General features: G+C 46.2%; 1 protein-coding gene across 1 annotated transcript in view; it reads right to left on the bottom strand.

Moving 5' to 3' along the window:
- The window catches only part of LOC128327458 (collagen alpha-1(XII) chain-like), a 64,975-nt gene that overhangs the window by 36,192 nt on the left and 9,312 nt on the right, over positions 1-19,471 (bottom strand). The window contains exons 2-7 of the mRNA XM_053256255.1: positions 14,094-14,274; positions 12,241-12,400; positions 11,176-11,269; positions 10,017-10,190; positions 6,472-6,632; positions 4,175-4,304 (exon numbers count right to left, since the gene is read on the bottom strand). Of these exons, the coding sequence (XP_053112230.1) occupies positions 4,175-4,304; positions 6,472-6,632; positions 10,017-10,190; positions 11,176-11,269; positions 12,241-12,400; positions 14,094-14,274 (900 nt within the window). The remainder of the gene's footprint in view (positions 1-4,174; positions 4,305-6,471; positions 6,633-10,016; positions 10,191-11,175; positions 11,270-12,240; positions 12,401-14,093; positions 14,275-19,471) is intronic.

Below are 19,471 nucleotides of genomic sequence, written 5' to 3'. Positions count from 1 at the left end.
TACCCAGAGAGCCTGCCAAATCTGCAGGCTGCAATAATAATACAAAATGAGATCCTACGACAATGCCACAAAACCTTTACATCTTCTCCTCTACAAAGGCAAAGCAGCAGTATACAAACATTGGCTGAGCCTTTGGTTCAGGGGAATATCTCAAGTCCGGATTAGAAATCAAACAGACGTCTCTGAAAAAGAACCATTCATTCCAAAGCGCTGCAGGCAAAGCAGCTTAGGGCTCGCCAGAGTTGAGCAAAACTAATAGGCTGAAATCCACACTGCTCAGCACACCTGCTAAGCAGAAGCACCTGCCTCAGAGGTGTAAAGCAATACTTCGGATACAGCCTTGGTGTGGGCAGGCGGGGGGTGTGTGTCTCATACTAGGTATTATGTCTGAAGGCCCTGGATCTGAGAAAGAAGCTGCCCTAACATGCATAGAAGGCCATACTGGTTGATGCCTGAACAGGTGCTCAACTCTGCCCCAAAGGCGAAGCAGAAGGTCTGGGGTACTGTAGAATTGCAACACAAAATGTTCATAATTTATTTTTACTTATTTATTTAGCATATTTATTTACCGCCCAAAACTCATGTCTTCGGTTAGTTTACCATTTAAAAAACCCAGATTAAAACATTTAAAACAATTTAAAACAATGATTCTATAAGTCTAATTAAAAGCCTGGATGAATAAATGACTCTGAACAGCCCTTCTAAAAGCTGTCAGAGATGGGGAGAGGCTCTTATTTCAGCAGAGAGTGCATTCCAAAGCCTTGGGGTGGCAATGCATAAGGCCCGTCCCTGAGTATCCCGCAAACAAGCTGGAAGCAACTGCAGATGGACCTCCCCATAAAGAACAATGTTGTCATAGTTACCTGGTTCAGAATACTAACTTGCCCAGGTCGTAATCAGGGGCATTGCTAAGCACTTAAAAGATCTGGCACCTGGGCCCATAGGTCCCTTTTGATAATTAAACTCAATCATATTCCCACAAGAATAATTATGTATTTTTTTAAAGACCCGAGTTTGCATCGGTGGGAAGGGGAGAAAGAGGCCTGCCCCAAAGGAGTGAGGAAGAGACAACGAGAATGCCTCAGTGGGGTGAAAAAGGGCAGCAGGAAAGAAGCCAGAAGGGAGGCCCATGAGGTGGCGCCTGTAGTGGTGGGTGAGGGGACTTGCTGCCCCCCGTGTTCACCCCTGAGGCGACTGCCTCCCCCTGACTCATGGAAAGACCATAGGGATGTGCATGGAACCGCAGAGGTGTGGTTCGAAGCCGGCGGGGGTGCCTCTTTAAAGGTGGGGGAGGGTGCACTTACCCCTCCCGCTGCTTTCCCCCCGCTCCATTTTTTGCAAAGTCCATGGGGTGGCAGCGTACTTCCCTGCCACCCCTTCACCCAATCTTGGCCGGAAGTGGCCGGAAGTACTGGGCATGCGTGCACCCACCACATGCGCACGCGGCCATCTGCCATGCACAAGTGCCTGGTACTTCCAACCACTTCCAGCCAAGAACGGGGGAAGGCGTGGCAGGGAGATACGCTGCCACCCCATTGACTTTGCAAAAAACAGAGCGCCAGCGGGGGGAAAGCGGTGGGAGAGGTAAGTGCCCCCTCCCCCACCCTTAAAGAGGCACCCCCACTGGCTTTGAACTTTGAGCCGGTGTCGTGTTCGAACCGGTTCAGAGGCGTTTAGAATGGCCTTTGAACCGGTTTGTGCACAACCCTAAAAGACCATTCCGGTTGCTTTGCTTGAGTTGTCTGGCTGGACCTGAGAAAGAATGAGAGCTACAGGGCTACTTATTGATGGGTATTTACATGAAGAGGATCCAGTTTACCCAACATACCGGGCCCCAACTTACAAACTTAATAAGGCCTCTGAAAACCTGACAGCTGTCACTGCTGGAGATCAGAGAAGGATCTTCTCTCACACTGTCTGTAGTGACCCATAGCCATTACCCCCTCCATCCACCCTGGAGGAGACCACGGATGAGGAAGGCGACAGGGTGGAGGACCCCAAACCCAGACCCTCCTTTGTAAGGCCAGAAGACACCGCACTGCCCCCAACACAGAATCAGAGAGGAATCTGCAAGGAATCTGCAAGTGAAACCGAGGCATCTCGCTCCTGTCAGGGCCAGATATAAGACAGCAGACGAGGCCCCTCTAAATCATCCAAGTCTTACTCTTGGGAAGGGGCCTGCCTCCCTTCAGACTTGGGCTACTCTGTAGAAAAGCCTTCAGTCTGCTTTAGGCCTCTCTTGGGATAGGCGTTCATGTGGAGTGTTTCTTTGATTGGCTGATGCCAGTCTGTTCTCCGGTTCCCAGATCTGATCAGTTTTTACCTTGGCCCCTCTGCCTTGTCCTCTGCACCAGTTGGACTGTGGCCTGCTGGACTTTGCTCTGCTCAGCCCTCTATAACCACTGCTTACTGGCTTGACTTTGGACTGCCAGACTCTGTTCTGCCATGCCCAGTGCACCAGCTGTCCTCTGGTGCGTTCTTGGACTGCCTGCCTGGCTTCTGGTGTGCTTCTCAGTATGAGCAGTGCCATCTTCCAGTGAGTGTCAATCAGACCAGAGCACTATCCCAGAATTTCTGGTCTGTCCACAATGAGGGAAGGCTCATTGAGGTTATGAGAGAAGCAGGTTGGAATTTACTCACCTGCTATTATGGCACTCCCCTGCTTACTTGGCAAAGAGGCACCTTTTAAACATTATTATTTATTTATTTACACAGTCAGACAGGTGTTATTGACTGGTTTGTTTTATCCAGACATCGAGTCCTTCCCAAGGACCTGGGATGGCTGAATTTTATTGTCAATGTTGTTGCTGTTGTTATAGATATCGTCGCAGAATATAGGCTGTTCCCAGTAAAGTTGCTTTTTGTAATTGGCTGACGGTGATTTCTGTGGCCCCTATGGTGTTGAGGTGCTCTTCAAGGTCTTTTGGAACTGCACCCAGGACGCCAATACTGCACCCATTATTTATTTATTTATTTATTTATTTACACAGTCAGACAGGTGTTATTGACTGGTTTTTTTTATCCAGACATCAAGTCCTTCCCAAGGACCTGGGATGGCTGAATTTTATTGCCAATGTTGTTGCATTATTATTATTATTATTATTATTATTATTATTATTATTATTATTAATTCAATTTCTATACCACCCTTCCAAAAATGGCTCAGGGTGGTTTGCACAGAAAAATAATGCATTAAAAAGATGGATCTCTGTCCCCAAAGGGCTCACAATCTATGAGTGATTCTCTTTATTTAGCAGGGGGAGAGTAACTGGCCCTATCCACCCAAAGCACAGTATCCCTCCAGTAACTGCTGCTGGTGTCTATCCTCTGTTTATTTTTAGATTGTGAGTCCTTTGGGGACAGGGATCCATTTATTTATTTATTATTTATCTGTGTAAACCACTTTGGAAACGTTTGTTGAAAAGCGGCATATAAATATTTGTTGCTGTTGCTACATACAAGGCACATGACAGTAGAAGTATATACAAAGATACAGTTAACACTGGATGTAATATAAGGAGCTCAGCTACAGCCACTGAAGAAGACCCATATAGGGTTGAAACATGTTTGACTTTTACTCCTAAACAGATGATCTACTACTCCTAAATCATCTTTTTAGACCTTGACAACTCCTAAACCATCTTTGTGGATATATGGCTCCAGCTATGTAGAATTTTTTGGGAGACCAGCATCTGCTTGTAATATAAGACTGACTTTTAAATGATTGGACTGTTTATTCCAATGTACAAGTCCTTTTTATAGCACTGGATCTATTGATGTTTACTCATAGTATATTCAGTTATAAGGCCTTGGAATTAAGGATGTACTGGTGAATTTCTGCTTTTACTACATTTGTAATATTGTATTGTTTTTAATGTATGGCCTTTCATGGTAAGATGAAAGATGATTTGGTTTGAATACATATATATTATATCAAATAACATCATGGTTATTATTTATAGACAGAGTTGTGTGTTTTTCCCCTGCATATACTGTCCACAGTATTAGCACAAGTACATGAGGTGTCCATGGATCTGTGAGAAATAAGTCAGACTGGAACTAAATCCAGCACTTCCAAAGCTTTCTCGTTTCCTTTCCTTTTCTTTAACCTGCCCTGTCAACAGGAGGAAAAAACACTACTCAGAACGAGTGTATTTGAAAAGGGCAAACTCACTTGTTTTCCCTTTGATGGTTGTCGGCTCTCCGAAAGCATCCACATAAGCAGCCGAGACCGTGAAGAAATATTTCCTGTCAGGTTTCAGATCTGTCACCAACACGGTGTTCTTGCTGGCATCCAAAATGATCTGTCATATACAACACACACACACACACACACACACACACACACACGGAAGAGGGGAAAACATGCACACATGTGAGTGTTCGGCTGGTCACCCTTGGCTGAGCTGTCTCACAGAGCAATCAGGATCTGGTGAGGGATGCCAAGAGAAAAGGAAGGCAAGGGAGCCAGCGAGAATCCGTGCTTGAAGAGCAAGCAGGAGTTCCCGCACTTTGAGGAGATGATCTGTTCTTTCTTAATTTGTGTAGGAAGGAGACAAGTGCCTCCTTTCAAACACACACACACACCTGCTGTCTGCAGCGCATACTCCAACGCTACAGATATGCCTCGAGGCGACAGCTAACAGAGAGAGATGTGTGATGATGATATAACTACCTAGCGGCAGCTGGTGTGACACCTGTGTGAGACTCAGGCAATCCTGCAATGCTGCCCATCACCTGCAATGAGAGGAGAGCTGGTCTTGTGGGGGCAAGCATGGATTGTCCCATTTGTTAAGCAGGGTCTGCCCTGTTTTCCATTTGAATGGGAGACTACATGTAAGAGCATTATAAGATATTCCCCTTAGGGGATGGGGCTGCTCTGGGAAGAGCATATGCATGTGTCAGACCCTCCAGAACAGAAAAAGAAATGTGGCGAGAGAAACCGAGAGACAAACAGGAAACTCTAGGACTTGCAGTAGAGCCTCCCTATGAGACACATTAGGCTCATTTTCACAATTATTAGTAACACAGGAGAAGCCTCCTTCCCTATGTTAATAGGGAATAATTAATATGTTAATATTAATTAATTAATTAATTAATTAATTAATATGTTAAGAGGGAAGGGTGTGGCAGCAGAAGTGGGTGGTCAAGCACCCTTCCTAGGTTTGGGAGCTGCATGTGCTCCCGTTTTGTGATTGTCTTGTGATTTTAAAACAAGGTTGGAGGTAGGGAACTTCCTTGTGTACTAAGCCCCAGCTGGGTAAGTCGAGAGCATGCTCTGCCCAGATTCCTTCCCCAGCTTCAGAACCAGAAACCATGCTACCCAGCTGGTAGCAAGGTATGTACGATCCGATCCCTTCCTCCTACCTTGTTTGGAACTCACAGGCGATCACAAAACGGGAGCGTGTGCAGCTCCCAAAGTAGGACAGGAGGCTTCTTCTACCCTGGCATGAATTGTGAGAATGAGCCCAGTCTCTCAGGAATGACAAGTCGTCTCACCATTCTTCAGTTTCTGCTAGCAGTTCCTGTGCATGAGCAGGAATCCATAGGGTGTGAGAACAGGACTGGAGGGCCAAGCACCCTTATAATTTTGCGTTGAGAACCTAAGGGGTATACTCATGGGTCAAATGGGCTGTAACCCAACATTTGGCAGAAAATAAGCCAAATCTGGCTGCCAGTGCTGATAGGACTGGCATGCCCTATAGCACATGGAAACCAATGGGCTGACTTGGACATAATGCAGAGTCAGGATTATATCCTGGCTTTGCACAACACCCTTCAGCTTTGGAAGCACATGCTCCCTCTTCCTCTGCCTGCATGAATCGAAAGAATTCTGCTTCCAATTCTGGTTAGGAACAAGCTATTATCACTTGTTTCATCTGTCAGGATGCCATGTTGCCTGGTTGCTTGGGTGGCCCTGTGGAGTCTGGAGAAGGGCGTGGCATCCCTCCTGTGGGGCTTCTGTTCGCTTCAGGGGGTGGTAGGGATGAGAAGGGCCCAGGCTGGTCAGATCCCAGTGGGGTGGAGGGCAAGGCAGGGAGAGCTGCAGGAAACAGCTCTAGGGAAACAGGGAGGTTGGGTGTGGCAGAAAACAGGAAGTGAGGTCAGGAAGGGGGCAGGGCTGGTTCAAGCCTTGTCCGCTCTGCATGGGGGTATTTAAAGACAAGGCAGCTGATGCTGAGGAGGGAACTGGCTGAATGCAGCAAGCCAGGAGGAGGACTCGGGTGACAAACTAACCTCCTCCCCTGGCTCTTCCTGAGGCTGACCTTTGGGGGGTGGGGTGCTTGCCCAGTCATTCTGGAGTTCAAGAAGAGTTAAGAGCCCACCCTGTCCCCTGGGAGTCTGACTTCATCCAAGCTGAGCAATCTTGGCTTATTCAACCCAGAGTTGGTTATCTAGGGTGACAGCTCCGAAGCCAAACCCAAAAGCCTTGGGCATCTCTGAATCCAAGAGTTGTACATATGGCTCTACCTGCCGCTGATCCTCTGGAGTGACCTGCCCAGTAGCAGAGAGTAAATCCAGGAGCACGTGGTAGCTGGTCACTTTTCCCGTGGCTGGAGTCCAGCTAAGCCTCAGAGAGCTGTAGCTTTGTTCACTGATGGTGAGGTCCCGTGGCCCAATCCTCTTCTCAACTACAAGAAAATCAAGAGAAGCAAATCTAAGCTTCGCATCAATTGGCTGGCAGACACGGAGTGGAAGAAGCATGAATGAAGAGCTCTTGCCAAATGCTGCACAGAAATCAATAATCTGTCAACACACCGAGGAGTTCGAGAAAGTCATGGCTTCCGCTCCTATGAACCAGGCATCATTGGGTTGAAATCTGCACTAGCAGCATTACTGAGCTTGATGAGAGCCAATAACGTAGACAGTTGGGTTATGTGATGTCGAATCAAGAACTTCAGAAGCTTCCCGATTTTGGAGGAGGCTGGAGAAGTTTCCGATCTGAGCTTGGGGAACTTCTCAAGACTTCTCAGATCTTTCCGGAGCTCCAAATGGCAGCCAGGCTCTTCTATTTTTTATATTTTGGAGATAGCAGGTGGTGATGGGGAGCCCATTTTCTGCCCTCTATCTGCCCGCTCACAGGTGGCCCAATTCCAGGTTTCTCCTGATCAGAGAATTACAGGAGAAACCTTTTTTAAAAGTTGGTTAAATTACTTCTCCTGCAATTCTCTGGCGTTAGGTTACCTTTTTTCCCAGGTTATCAGTGAATATCTTTTTAAATTGATTTAAAGGTTTGGTCCAACCCTGACCCCAGTCCTGACTCCAACCCCGATCCCAACATTCAGAAAGTCCAAAAGACCCCAAACCAACATTTGTAGGATCAGATTAGATCAGGTTGGATGTGATCCTGACAGTACTAGTAAGTAGCCAGTAGGTTCTATTTTGGACGCAGATATTATTGTTCCACTGTGCAGACAATGATCCCAGTCTTTTATAACTTATTTCTGTCTGATTTAATTTCTGTCAAGGGAAAATATTATTGGTTATACGGATATGCAAACTCATTAGGCAGGCTCACACGTAATGGCAACACCTGCGGTTCACGTGAACACCTGCAGTCCTGGGAGTGTGAGGTCACCCCCATCTCCGCACAGGTTTCCTCTTCCTGTCCCGATTCCAATACGCTGAGACTGGTCATGACAGCCAAACGCACCAATCTCAGCATGCCCTCCTGCCGTACTTTCATCAGGGAACCCAATATCTGTAACTGGGATTTGAAATAAGTTACAGATGTTGGGATTCCTGGTAGAAGCAGGACAGGATATGCCGAGATTGGTGGGCTTAGATGTCATGACTCCTTGGAGGAAAAGCGGGATATAAATGTAATAATAATGATGATGATGATGATGATGATGATGATGATGACAATGACGACTAACTTCAGCCTATTAGAACCTGGACAGGAAGTAGAGGCTTGCATGGCAGTGGTGAGGACTGCATGCTTGTGAGGCTATGGGTGGCCATGCAAACCTCAGGTGCCACTGTTATGTGTGAACCTTTGTGCAAGCTAGCTGCAGATTTAAGATTATGGATGTACATCCAATGCACATCCAAACCAAATGTATATCCCATCGAAAGCAAAGTGCATCATCTGGAATCTCATTCAGTTGTGCCTCCAGATGAACTTCCAGATTGATTATGCCTTCCAAGTGCACATTAGACTGATCTGATTGATTTATTTCACTTTGTATATTGCATTTATATCCCACCTTTCTTCCACCATGGAGCTCCGGTGGCATACATGGGGTTCCCAGGAGATCAGCCATCCAGGCACGGACCAGTCCGTGGCCCACTTAGCTTCAGTAAAGTGGCTGTATTATTTATTTGTTTATTACTCACATATGTATGCCAATTTTTTGCCATCCAGTTGCAAAGTGGTATCATGTGCTCACAGACCATGCCCTGAATTCAGGCCTGCAGTCCTTAAAATCAAGGATATCCAAGACACACTGCAGATTTTCAATGGATATCTGTGCTCGAGGAAAAGTGCAAAACCTCACAAAAACAGGGACAGGTTTTGTGCCTCTTTACCTAGCAATATCCCTGCTCACTGCAGAACCAGGCATTTTAAACTCACAATTCTAGTAGTGCCTCAAGCAAACATGGACACAGCTCCATTCATAAAACTGAGGACGCAGAAGTTCTGCAGCTTTGCGGCTCACACAGCAACTGATGCAGGATTTATGGGTGCAAGTGTGACAAGTATGGACCCGCAACAAAATGTTGCCGTATATCCCTGGTGTGGAAAAAACACACAGTGGATGCTGTTAGTTTATTGTGTGACTCTGTAAGGCTCTACACATGATCCGTGTGTAGAGCCAAAATGGGGTCTGTGAGGAGAGCAGGTTTGACCTACAGATGTCAGTCCCTACCAGCGATCATTCAGCCTTCCCTGTGCAGCCGGATCGGCCGCCCAAATGATTACCAGCTTTATCACATTGCCGGTTGGAGCGGTGGGGTTCGAGGGCCTCCTGGCCCCCGGAAGCTCCATAAAGCACTACACAAGTACACAGTGCCTTGTGGGGAGCCTCCTGACCCCGGGTGGCTTGTTGTAGCCTCCCGGGGTCGAGAGGCTACTCATGAGTCGCTGAGGCGTGGAGTTGTGCTGTGGTGACGCACAATCTTTTAACCCAGTTTTCGGGCACTCCATTCCTCAAGATCTCTCTCTCTCTCTCTCTCTCTCTCTCTCTCTCTCTCTCTCTCTCTCTCTCTCTCTCTCTCTCACACACACACACACACACACACACACACACACACACCTGTCTGTATATTATTTGGAGGAGGGGTTAACCCCCCCCTTCACCAAGAGCTAAAATATGTGAAATGGGTGAAGAAGGGTGTGGGGTGTGGAACGGCTAGTGAAAATCTAAAGGGTTTTAGACACTTTCCCCCCTCAGAAGCAGCATTGGTTCTGAGTGTCCTGAGGGAGTATTCTTCAAGCGGAGAAGTTTCCCGCTCTTTTTATTCAAGCCCTCCTCCCACCGCCACACTCCTTGCCACTAAGTTCCGTTAGCTCCGCCCACCTGGTTGTCTGTTAAGTCCGCCAACATTCCGGTTCCAATAAGTTCCTTGGGGGCAGTTGTGCAGCTTTTGCCCCCTTAGAGTCCTTAGGCCCATTCACACGTTGTGTTCAACACGCATACAACAAATGTACAGGGTACAGAGGTACAGATCTGTACACAGGCACAATCATTCACACGTTATGCTGAACGCAGGTACAAAAGTACACTTCCTATCTGTACTATGCACTTGAAGGGCTTGCACCCAGCTTCACTTTTTAAACGAATGCAGGTACAGTCATTCGTACAATCACATGTACGAGTGTATAGACATCTCTACACTCATACAGCATAATGTCTGAATTGGGCTCTTGTCTTGTCTTCCTTATTTTTTGGCATAACCAACATATCTGCAAGTTACCCCAAGTCTGCTGGTACCTCCCTCTCGCCTGCAGGCACATAAATATCACAACATTCCCAGCTCTTTCAGAAAGAAGAAAAAGGCCTTGGACTCACCATGGGCTGTTTGCTTTGCAGGTTGTGGAGGCTCTGAGGCAGTGAAGCAAAGTCTCCGCGAGAGCTTTGGTGAGAGGCTGCTGAGCAGATGAAAGTCCTGGGCATAAAGCATGTGCTCCTCTATGGGCTCTGATGCTATTTTTCTCAGCAAATTCCTATCTGCATTTTTTATCCCTAGTGGGAAAGGACAGAGGAAAGAAACATTGGCTTGCTTCTCAACAGTTCCCATTCATTTCCACAGTGCAAAGAGCTGAAAGATAGGACACAGGAGATTGGGCAAAAAGATGGACCTGGCCTCAGTTTCCATGCTCTGATTACATCCAGGCTGGACTACTGCAGTGTGCTTTTGTGGGGCTGCCTTTGAAGACAGTTCAGGAGCTCCAGTTGGTCCAGAATGCTGCTACAGTGATTGTGGCACAAGCTGACTGGAGCACATATTTTGCTTCTGCATCACAGATTGTTCATTTTCTTCTGAGCTCAATTCACGGTGCTGATCGTGATCTTTAAAGCCCTTGATGATCTTGGACCAAGTTACCTTAAAACAGGGATTTTCAAACTTGGGGATGATGGGAGTTGTAGTACAGTAACATCTAGGGTCCCAAGTATCAGAACCCCTGCCTTAAGGACTGCCATCTCCCATATTTAGAACAGCTATAGGGGCCCTGTGTGTTTATCAGGAACATCTGCTTGGCCACAGTGGGAAATGAAATAAGATTTTAAAAATGCAATGGCCCCATAAGTCTGATCAGCAGGGCTCTTCTCAGTTTCTCCCAGCATCAGACGTTTGCCTCGCTTCTGGACCCTAAGAAATGTTTTGCATTTTTGTTTGTCTTGTAGCTGGGCTCTGAATCTTGGCCAGTTCAGGCGGGCTATACCTCCAGCTTAAGGCTGGCTTCTCTGAGGCTGCCATCAAGTGGCACCTGCATGTTACATTTTGAATATATGATGCTTTGATGGGGTTTGCAAATTGGGTCCCCAGATGTTGTTGGATCACAACTCCCATCATCCCCTGCCAAGGTCATTCTAGCAGGGGATGACAGAAACTGCAATCCAACATCTGGGGATCCAGGTTTGAGAACCCCTCCATTAATGGATATGCAATGGTAGTTGGTGGTAATGACAATGATATTGTGAGCATCTTGATTTCTACCAAACCTACCCACTGCAAATATAGTGACACCCTTGTCCTTAAGAGCTGCCGCGGAGTCATCTACAGAATCAGAGTATTTCCCATCTGTAATTAAAATCACAACCTGCAACAAAAAATAGTGGAATGAAAAACAGTACAATATATACGATGGGCAATATGCGAACGAGAAGCTGAGCAGACAAAATGAAGAATTTATTCATACAATGCATTACTAGCTGATGGGATTCGTAGTCACAAGAGATGGTGATGGCCACCAGCCCAGATGGCATTAAAAGGGGATTTGACAAATTTATGGGGGATATACAGTAATAATAGATAAATGGAACTTCCATGTTCAGAAGCAGTCTGTCTCTGAGTAGCATTTGCTGGGAGCAGAAAAAAGCTATGCCACTCCCAGTGGATGTGGAGACCATGAGACCACCTAGGAAGATGGTCTTTGCTTGATGTCAGGTTCTAAGGAGTCACTAACGGCAGGATCTGTGGGTCATGGCATAACCCCTGCTGGATCAGACCAAAGGTCCATAGAGTACAGCAGTCTGAGATACGTTACTCCTAAACATGGAGGTTCCATTTAGCCACCTTGGCTAGTAGCCACCTCTCCTGCAGAAATGTTATTTAAGCCATGAAAGGCCCTTTAGCGCCGGAGTGAGCAAAGCTGGCCCTCCAGCTGTTGAACAACAACTCCCATCATCCCTCACTATTGGCCACTGGGGCTGGAGATGATGGGAGTTGTAGTTCAACAGCAGCTGGAGGGCCCAGTTTGTCCACCCCTGCTTTAGCAGATATTTGCATCTTTTCCAGAGCCTTTCTTGCCTGACACCACTGAGATTTTAAACAAAAGAGTCAGAAAGCATCATCTACTTTCACCCCCTCAACACACACACACTGTATTTTCATTTAAAGTGCACTAGGATTAATTGGACAGACTTGCTAATTGGGAAAGTATTTCTGTAGCTGTTAGCAGATGGAGCTCTGCTGGATTCTGCTTTAAGGCATATTCTGGTTAAAGGAGCAAATGTCAATAGCCCAAGCACTGAGGCCGCGTGTTTCATCAGGGTCAGGAAGTTGGCTCACCTTTGCTGCATCTTCTCGCAGCATTCCTGCACTGATTATCATGTCAGCTAGGAAGGAAAGAGCATTTCCTGTTTTTGCATTTCCGCCTTTGAAGAACAGGTCCCGGACAGCCACCAGCACCTCCTCGATAGTGATGTAATCCGTCAATTCAATGCTGATTCTTGGTAGAAACAAGCAAATCCCCAGATAAAACACAGATAATTCCATGATTCCTAGAGTTGCCACACATTACTACTACTACTTATATACCTCTTTTCAACAACATTATCAAAGTGGTTTACATAGAAAAATAATAAATAAAGACGGTTCCTTGTCCCCAAAGGGCTCACAATCTAAAAAGAAACATAATGTAGACACCAGCAACAGCCACTGGAGGGATGCTGTGCTGGGGATGGATAGGGCCAGTTGCTTTCCCCCTGCTTAATATAAGAGATCCATCTCTTTGCTCAGTTAGCAGGGGTAAGTTGTTAACTAATTAAATACGTAATATTAAATTAATTGGCTGGCTTTTAACTGATACACTGAACACCCAATCAATTGCATTTAGATAAGTTGCACATCAACATGGGTGCCATTTTGTGAGAAATTAAGTAGTGTCTGCTATGAAATACCATTGCATGTGAGTGGACATTCATATCAAGTACCATCAGATATTAAGATCATTGCACATCAGATATCAAATATTGTCAAATACTAAATAGTATTGTGTTTATTTTATTTTTATGCTACTGTTCTTACACTAATAGTGGCTTACATTGCAACACAAAACAAAACTACTAAAATAAACCAGGTTCACTTCTTTACATGCATCACTGAATATAGGAGACTGCCTCCTCCCATATCAGCCTTGGACTTTCAAACAGTTAGAGGGACCCTGTGTGTTTATCAGGAGCATCTGCCAGCTATCATATAGTGTCAGATATTAGATATCATTTTATATCTGCATGCCATCCATCAAATACCATCAGATATGGAACAACATTTCATGTGGCCTATGAAATACTGTCAAATGTCAACCAGTTGAATATCTAATAATGAAATCAGCTATCAAAGTTGAGTGTCAGTGACTGAAATCCAGTGTAAGTGAATGCCAAATACAGATAAAAAATGTTTGCTCATTCTTTAGGTGAATATTTAACATCAACATCAAAATAAGTATTCTGAGGAGAAGTTGAGGGGGGCATTCATTCCAGATCTAGACAGCTCTGCAGCAAGCAAACAGAACAGTGAAACTGACTAGGCCACAAGTAACTTCTACTGGTCTTGGCAGCTGCTTCTCCCAAGGTGCAATACTATCTCCACTAGAAATAAATGTTGGCCAATCCTCACTATAGTGCCACAATGAGGATGCAGAAAGTTGCCTATGCATGTGCAATTCGCTTTGCCCACAAATTGATTCAGATGGCATTAGGGATGATTTTGATTGTTCTACCCTGAATCAAATCACCCTGAAAACAAAGGGCCAGATACGGGGTAGAATAGAATCACCCCAGATTGAACCAGAATCAATTGGGACACCATTTTGAGGCCCGTTATGCTGGGAAAATGGGCCTCAAAATGGTGCTTCTTTCCATATAGAGCTGGTCTAACCCATTGGGATCAATTGGTAGACCAACCCTCTGTTCCAGATGCATCAGCCCATCTCAGAAGGTTGGTCTATCCCATTGGTAGATCAGCTTTCCCTGGAAAAAAGTGCCATTTTGAGGTCCACTTCCACAGCAAAATGGGCATCAAAATGGTGCCCTGGTTAGTCAAGCAGCTGGCCAAGAATCAATGAATCAGTTAGGGGGGTCTGTGATTCTATTCGACCTCAAACCAAATTTTGAAGGAAACGAAACCTCTTAGTGGCTCACCTTGGCTTATCTCCATGCAGTATCACACCCACCCGAATGCCCGCCTTCCCCACCATTGCATGTTCAAACGTCCGGATGACATTGTAGATAAAGTCTTTTATCAGCTGGAAGTTGTCCTGCCCTAGGCTCCAGGACTCATCCACAAGGAACAAAATGTCCGCTGTCTCTGCTGTGCCACATGCTGAGGAAACAGGAAGACGAAACAGCTGGGAAACAGCTCTTGCAGAGCAGAATGTCTTGTACTTATAAACATTTCACATGGCAAGGATTAGAAGCATTCCCTCCTGTGTGTGAGAGAACAGGGAATGCCTCTTTTGAGATGCCCTTTGCAGTCACCATATGGGCATCATCTAAAAACCAAGGAAGGGTGGTGGTAGTGGTTGATTTTGCATTTTCCAATTCCTCACCATCCGAGCAGTCAGTGCAATGTGCACTGCAGTCGCCTTCCCTATTGCTTTCTGTTAGTGTCAAGGATCCACAGAGCAATCATGCAGTCCTATACTTGAATCCTATGCATACTGTCTTGGGAAGAGTAAGTCCCATAGAGGCAGTCCAATTTAGTGAGGGTTTCCTGTGAATACAAATGCAGTTTTGTTTTCTTTAAGATTTTCCCTCATCCCTTTCCGGCAGTAGTCCCAGTCTAGTCCCAGCAATGTGACATCCCATACCCACACAATAATGCATGGGGAAATGGAGGGGACAGTTTTGGTCCTGGAGAACAGTGTTTACCAGATAGATAGATAGATAGATAGATAGTTAGATAGATAGATTCTTTATTATGGTCATCGACCAGATAGCAATCATCATACAATTTATAGCAAACAAAAACAAACTACATCAAGGTAGACATCGCTGTCGTATTTTGCAGGCTTTAAAACAAAATTTAGCCACATTTAAAGAAATGGCATCATTATGGTCAGACAACAAATGTAGATAAAACATATCAGTATGGCTGGGATAATTTACTAAAGAAGGAGAGATACAATTATTCAGAATATCCTTATAAAATAAACAATAAAGCAAAACATGGGCAGTTGTTTTAATAGCACCTGTACTGCAGGGACACAGCTGAGCTGTATATGGTATTTTTTAAAAAAAATCTTAAATTTCCCTTCTCTAGTACCATGGTAAGGAGTGCATTAGGAACATAGGAAACTGCCATATGCTGAGTCAGACCATTGGTCTATCTAGCTCAGTATTGTCTACACAGACTTGCAGTGGTTTCTCCGAGGTTGCATTATAGCGAGCAAGAGTCAAAGCTCTCCTAAAATTCAACAGTGCTAGGTGATTTACCTGGCTTTTATATTTTAAAAAAATTATAAAGAGAGATGGGTGCTCCTATACAGGGAGAAAGGGAATAGGGATGTGCACAGTACCAGCAGGTGCCAGTTTGAAGGTGGGGCGGGATAACTTTAAGGGCAGTGGAGGGGGAGGGTGCACTTACCCCCCCACTCCACACACACACACCGCGTTTCCCCTACCGACACTCTCCATAAAACTGGTCCAGTGGGACGGCAGCATTCCTCCCTGCCACCCTGTCCTCTCCTTGGCCTGGAAGTGACCGGACGTAGCCGGTGCATGTGCACATCCCTTTTAGGTTCGTGCACATTCCGAAAAGGGAGCACAGGTTGCAAAGATCTAATATTTAAAAATGAAGGCAATACGAATACAAATATGATGAATATTTATATGCCGCTTTTCAACAAAAGTTCCCAAAGCGGTTTACATAGTTATAAATATCTAAATTAAATTAAATGCCCCCCTGTCCCCAAAGAGCTCACAACCTAAATAAGAGACCTTAGACACTACCAGCAGCCACGGGAGGGATGCTGTGCTGGGGCTGGAGAGGGCCAGTTGCTCTCCCCGTGCTCAATAAAGAGAATCACCACTTTTAAAAGGTGCCTCTTTGCTCAGTTAGCAGGGGTTAAAGGAAAAATAGGTGAACCCATTTTCTTTCTTTCTTTTTTTAAGGTGTGAGGCATTGCTGGGTGGCAGGGAGAAAGTAGCTCTGTTTGTGCTCATCACCTTTGTGCTTTTGTTGTTCAAGGACTTCACATGCACTCTGGTTCTTATGTAGTGCAGCTGGGGGATGCGCTCAGCTTCCTACACAGCAGTTGACTTTCCGGGGTGCAAATGGCAGCTTCGTGGGGCAAATAGCAGCTGTGGGGGCCACAGCCTGGATCAGGGGTCCCAATGGCTCCAACTGACCAAAAAGCAGGTGCGGCTCATCCTAAGGAGCCGGAGGAGCGCCCAAGGAGGATCCTCTCTGCCTCCCCATCTGAAACCCACACTGCCTGCAAGCTGGTCATTCGTCAGGTAGAGCTGTGTGGTTGACCTGATGAATGGCCAGCCTGCTGGCAGCGCAGGAAAGAGAGGAGCCACCTTCAGTGCCTCTTGACTTCTTATAAGGGCAAGCAGCTACTGCCAAAAAGGCCAAACCCACAGGACCAAACCATTAAAGTCCCATCTAGTTTGACCCTAAGTAAGGTAGTAGCATCCAGGAGCGAAGTGTCAGAAAGAGTCATCCTGAATGGAAGATGGCCAACAGGGCAATAGGAGAGGAGGGCAGCTGGACCAGCCATGCTGTCCAAGAACTAACAACTGGCCAGGAGTAGCTGGCATGACTGGAACATGGTTTAAAGCGATGACAAAGCATTTTCCAGCTCTTTAAGTACTGAATCTGTTTTGATTGGATTTCACTGTCAGCATGAATGGCATTCCATGGGCAGAATCCGAGTGAATATTTTTCTTCCTCAGATAATTTATGTTTCTTCAAATATAATTTTTTTTCTCCCTCCATATCTCTGACTATTTTGGAGAATAACCCCCCTTCTTAAAATGAATATGATGAATATTTATATACTGCTTTTCAACAAGAGTTCCCAAAGCGGTTTACATAAAGAAATAAAAATAAATAAAGATGGCTCCCTTTCCCGAAAGGGCCCCCAATCTTTAAAAAGTAACCTGCGAGAGACACCAGCAACAGCCACTGGAGGGATGCCACTGGGTCATGGAGAGGGCCAGTTGCTCTCCCCCTGCTCAATAAAGAGAAATCAGCACTTTTAAAAAGTTGCCTCTTTGTTCAGTTAGCAAGGGATAACGAGTTTGCACTTCCATTTATTGCATGTCCACACTGACTGGAAAGTTGCTCAAAAAGACCAAGCTTGGCTTTGCATTGACTTGAAAAGAGAAGGACAGCCAAAGTGCAATTCTATGTGTTCTGGAATCAACTTCCTTTTGCTGACAGAAGAGGGTGCAAGCTGGCCAAACAGAGATGAAGGATATTGCTGAAGTTTTGATCAGCTGCATTTTGCTGCTGGGAGTTATTTGCACATGGCTTCAGGTTTCGGGGTAAATGTTGAGTGAAACCACTTCGAACTATACTAGCGGCACTGAGAGAAGCAGTTATTTGCACATGGCTTCAGGTTTCAGGGTAAATGTTGAGTGAAGCCACTTCGAACTATACTAGCAGCATAAAGAAGCAGCCCCTCCCCTCTGCTCTTGGATTTTGTTTTGAAACAAGTTCACTTGGCATGCTTCGTGTTTTCCTTCTAGCCAATGGGTGGGAGAGAGAAAGAAAGAGAGAGCTTCCTAAAGACCGATATCTCCATTTCTAAGGAGAACATCTCTCCTATCATGCTAATAATTCTACATCAGTGCCTCTCCCTATTTACTCCAGCGTTTTCAGAAAAAGTCGCTTAAAACCAGCATCTTAAAAATCCAGAAACATATTGAAATAAGCTAGCATTCACATCACAAAGCCCGATTTGTGTGTGGAACGGGTCCAAGAATCTCAAAGGGACTTTGGGGTAAGTTTGTCAGGTGTGTGAATGCACACACTCTCCTCTGAAGTAAATTTGAGGTAGAAGCCCTGTCTGTAAAGCCTCCTGTTGTATTTTAAATGTTCATGTGAACCACCTTGAATTCTGCAGGAAAGGGGTGGGATACAATTGTTTAAATAAACACGCACATGTTCTAAAGAGCCCTACCTGATGAAGAAAGGCTGTCCTTTCCCCAAAAAGGTGTGGTCAAATTAAAATGTAGATTTCTTTCTCTCTGGAGGTGTGAGGGTTCAGGAGAATCTGTTGTGGGGTCAGAAGAAGAAAAAGGCAGAGGGCTGCGTGTAGATGTAAGCCACTGGGGAAGAAGAAGCCCTGATGCAGAGGTGAGGGGCAGCAGTTGGCTCCTTCTGTCAGCTAGTTCTCTTGATCCAGGGAGAGGCCTCCTCGTGTAACAGCCTTCTCTTGAATAAGGGCTTACTCATGAGCAAGGTAAAAGAACCAGGAAGTGGGTGTGGTTGGAAAGCCAGATATAAGAACAAAAGAACGGCCCTGCTGAATCAGGCCTGAGGTGTATCTAGTTCAGCATCCTGTTTCACACGGTGGCCCACCAGATTACTCTGGGGAGCCCACAGGCAAGAGGTGAGGGCATGCCCTCTCTCCTGCTCTTGCTCCCCTGCAACTGGTATTGAGATGCATCTTGCCTCTGAGCCTGGAGATGGCCTATAGCCCTCAGATTAGTAGCCAGTGATAGACCCGTCCTCCATGAATTTGTCCAAGCCCATTTTAAAGCCATCCAAGCTAGTGGCCATCACCACATCCTGTGGCAGAGAATTCCATAGATTAATTATGCACGGTGTGATGAAGTATTTCCTTTTGTTGGTCCTAAATTTCCTGGCAATCAGTTTCATGAGATGACATCTGGATCTAGCAGGAGCGTAGGGAGGCTGGCAGTGGCCTGTGTGTGGCCGCTGCAGCAGCCCCCTGCCCCTGCCCCCGCTAGCCACGCCTCTGCATTTGACGTCAGATGCAGGGGACATGGAATCCCCCCCCCAATTGGGGCCCCGTGGCCCCGTTTGGAAGGGAGATCGGCCCATGTTGCGTTGGGCAGTGTGGGGCCAGAGTGACTCTCCCTGCCTTAAAGGAAGGGAGAGCTGTTCTGACCGCACTGCCAATGCAGCGCGGGCCGATCTCTCTCCTAAATGGGGCCGTGCGGCCCCATTTGGGAGGGAGATCGATCGGCCCTGCTGCATTGGCAGCGAGAGCAGGAGCCTTTAAGGCAGGGAGAGTCAACCCAACAGCACTGTCCAATGCAGCGCAGCCCAATTTCAGCTCCAAACAGGGCTGGGTGGCCCCATTTGGGACTGAAATAACGCCTCCACATCTGATGTCAGATGCGGGGGACATGTCTGGGGCCACACTTGCGGCTGCTGATTGGTGGCGGCCCAGGTTCTTTGAACCCATTCGCCCAATGGTGGCTCTGCCCCTGGAATCTAGTGTTGTGAGAGAGGGAGAAAACGTTCTCTCTGTCCAAATCCCAAAGAAGGAGTAGCTGAGGAAAGTGGTGTTTGGTGGTTCTCTTGAACCAGAACCAGAACC

Source organism: Hemicordylus capensis, chromosome 5 (assembly GCF_027244095.1).
Source record: "Hemicordylus capensis ecotype Gifberg chromosome 5, rHemCap1.1.pri, whole genome shotgun sequence".
NCBI classification, from domain to species: Eukaryota; Metazoa; Chordata; class Lepidosauria; order Squamata; family Cordylidae; genus Hemicordylus; species Hemicordylus capensis.
The sequence above is the reverse complement of the archived record's forward strand: the minus strand, read 5'-3'. Positions and strand labels throughout refer to the sequence as shown.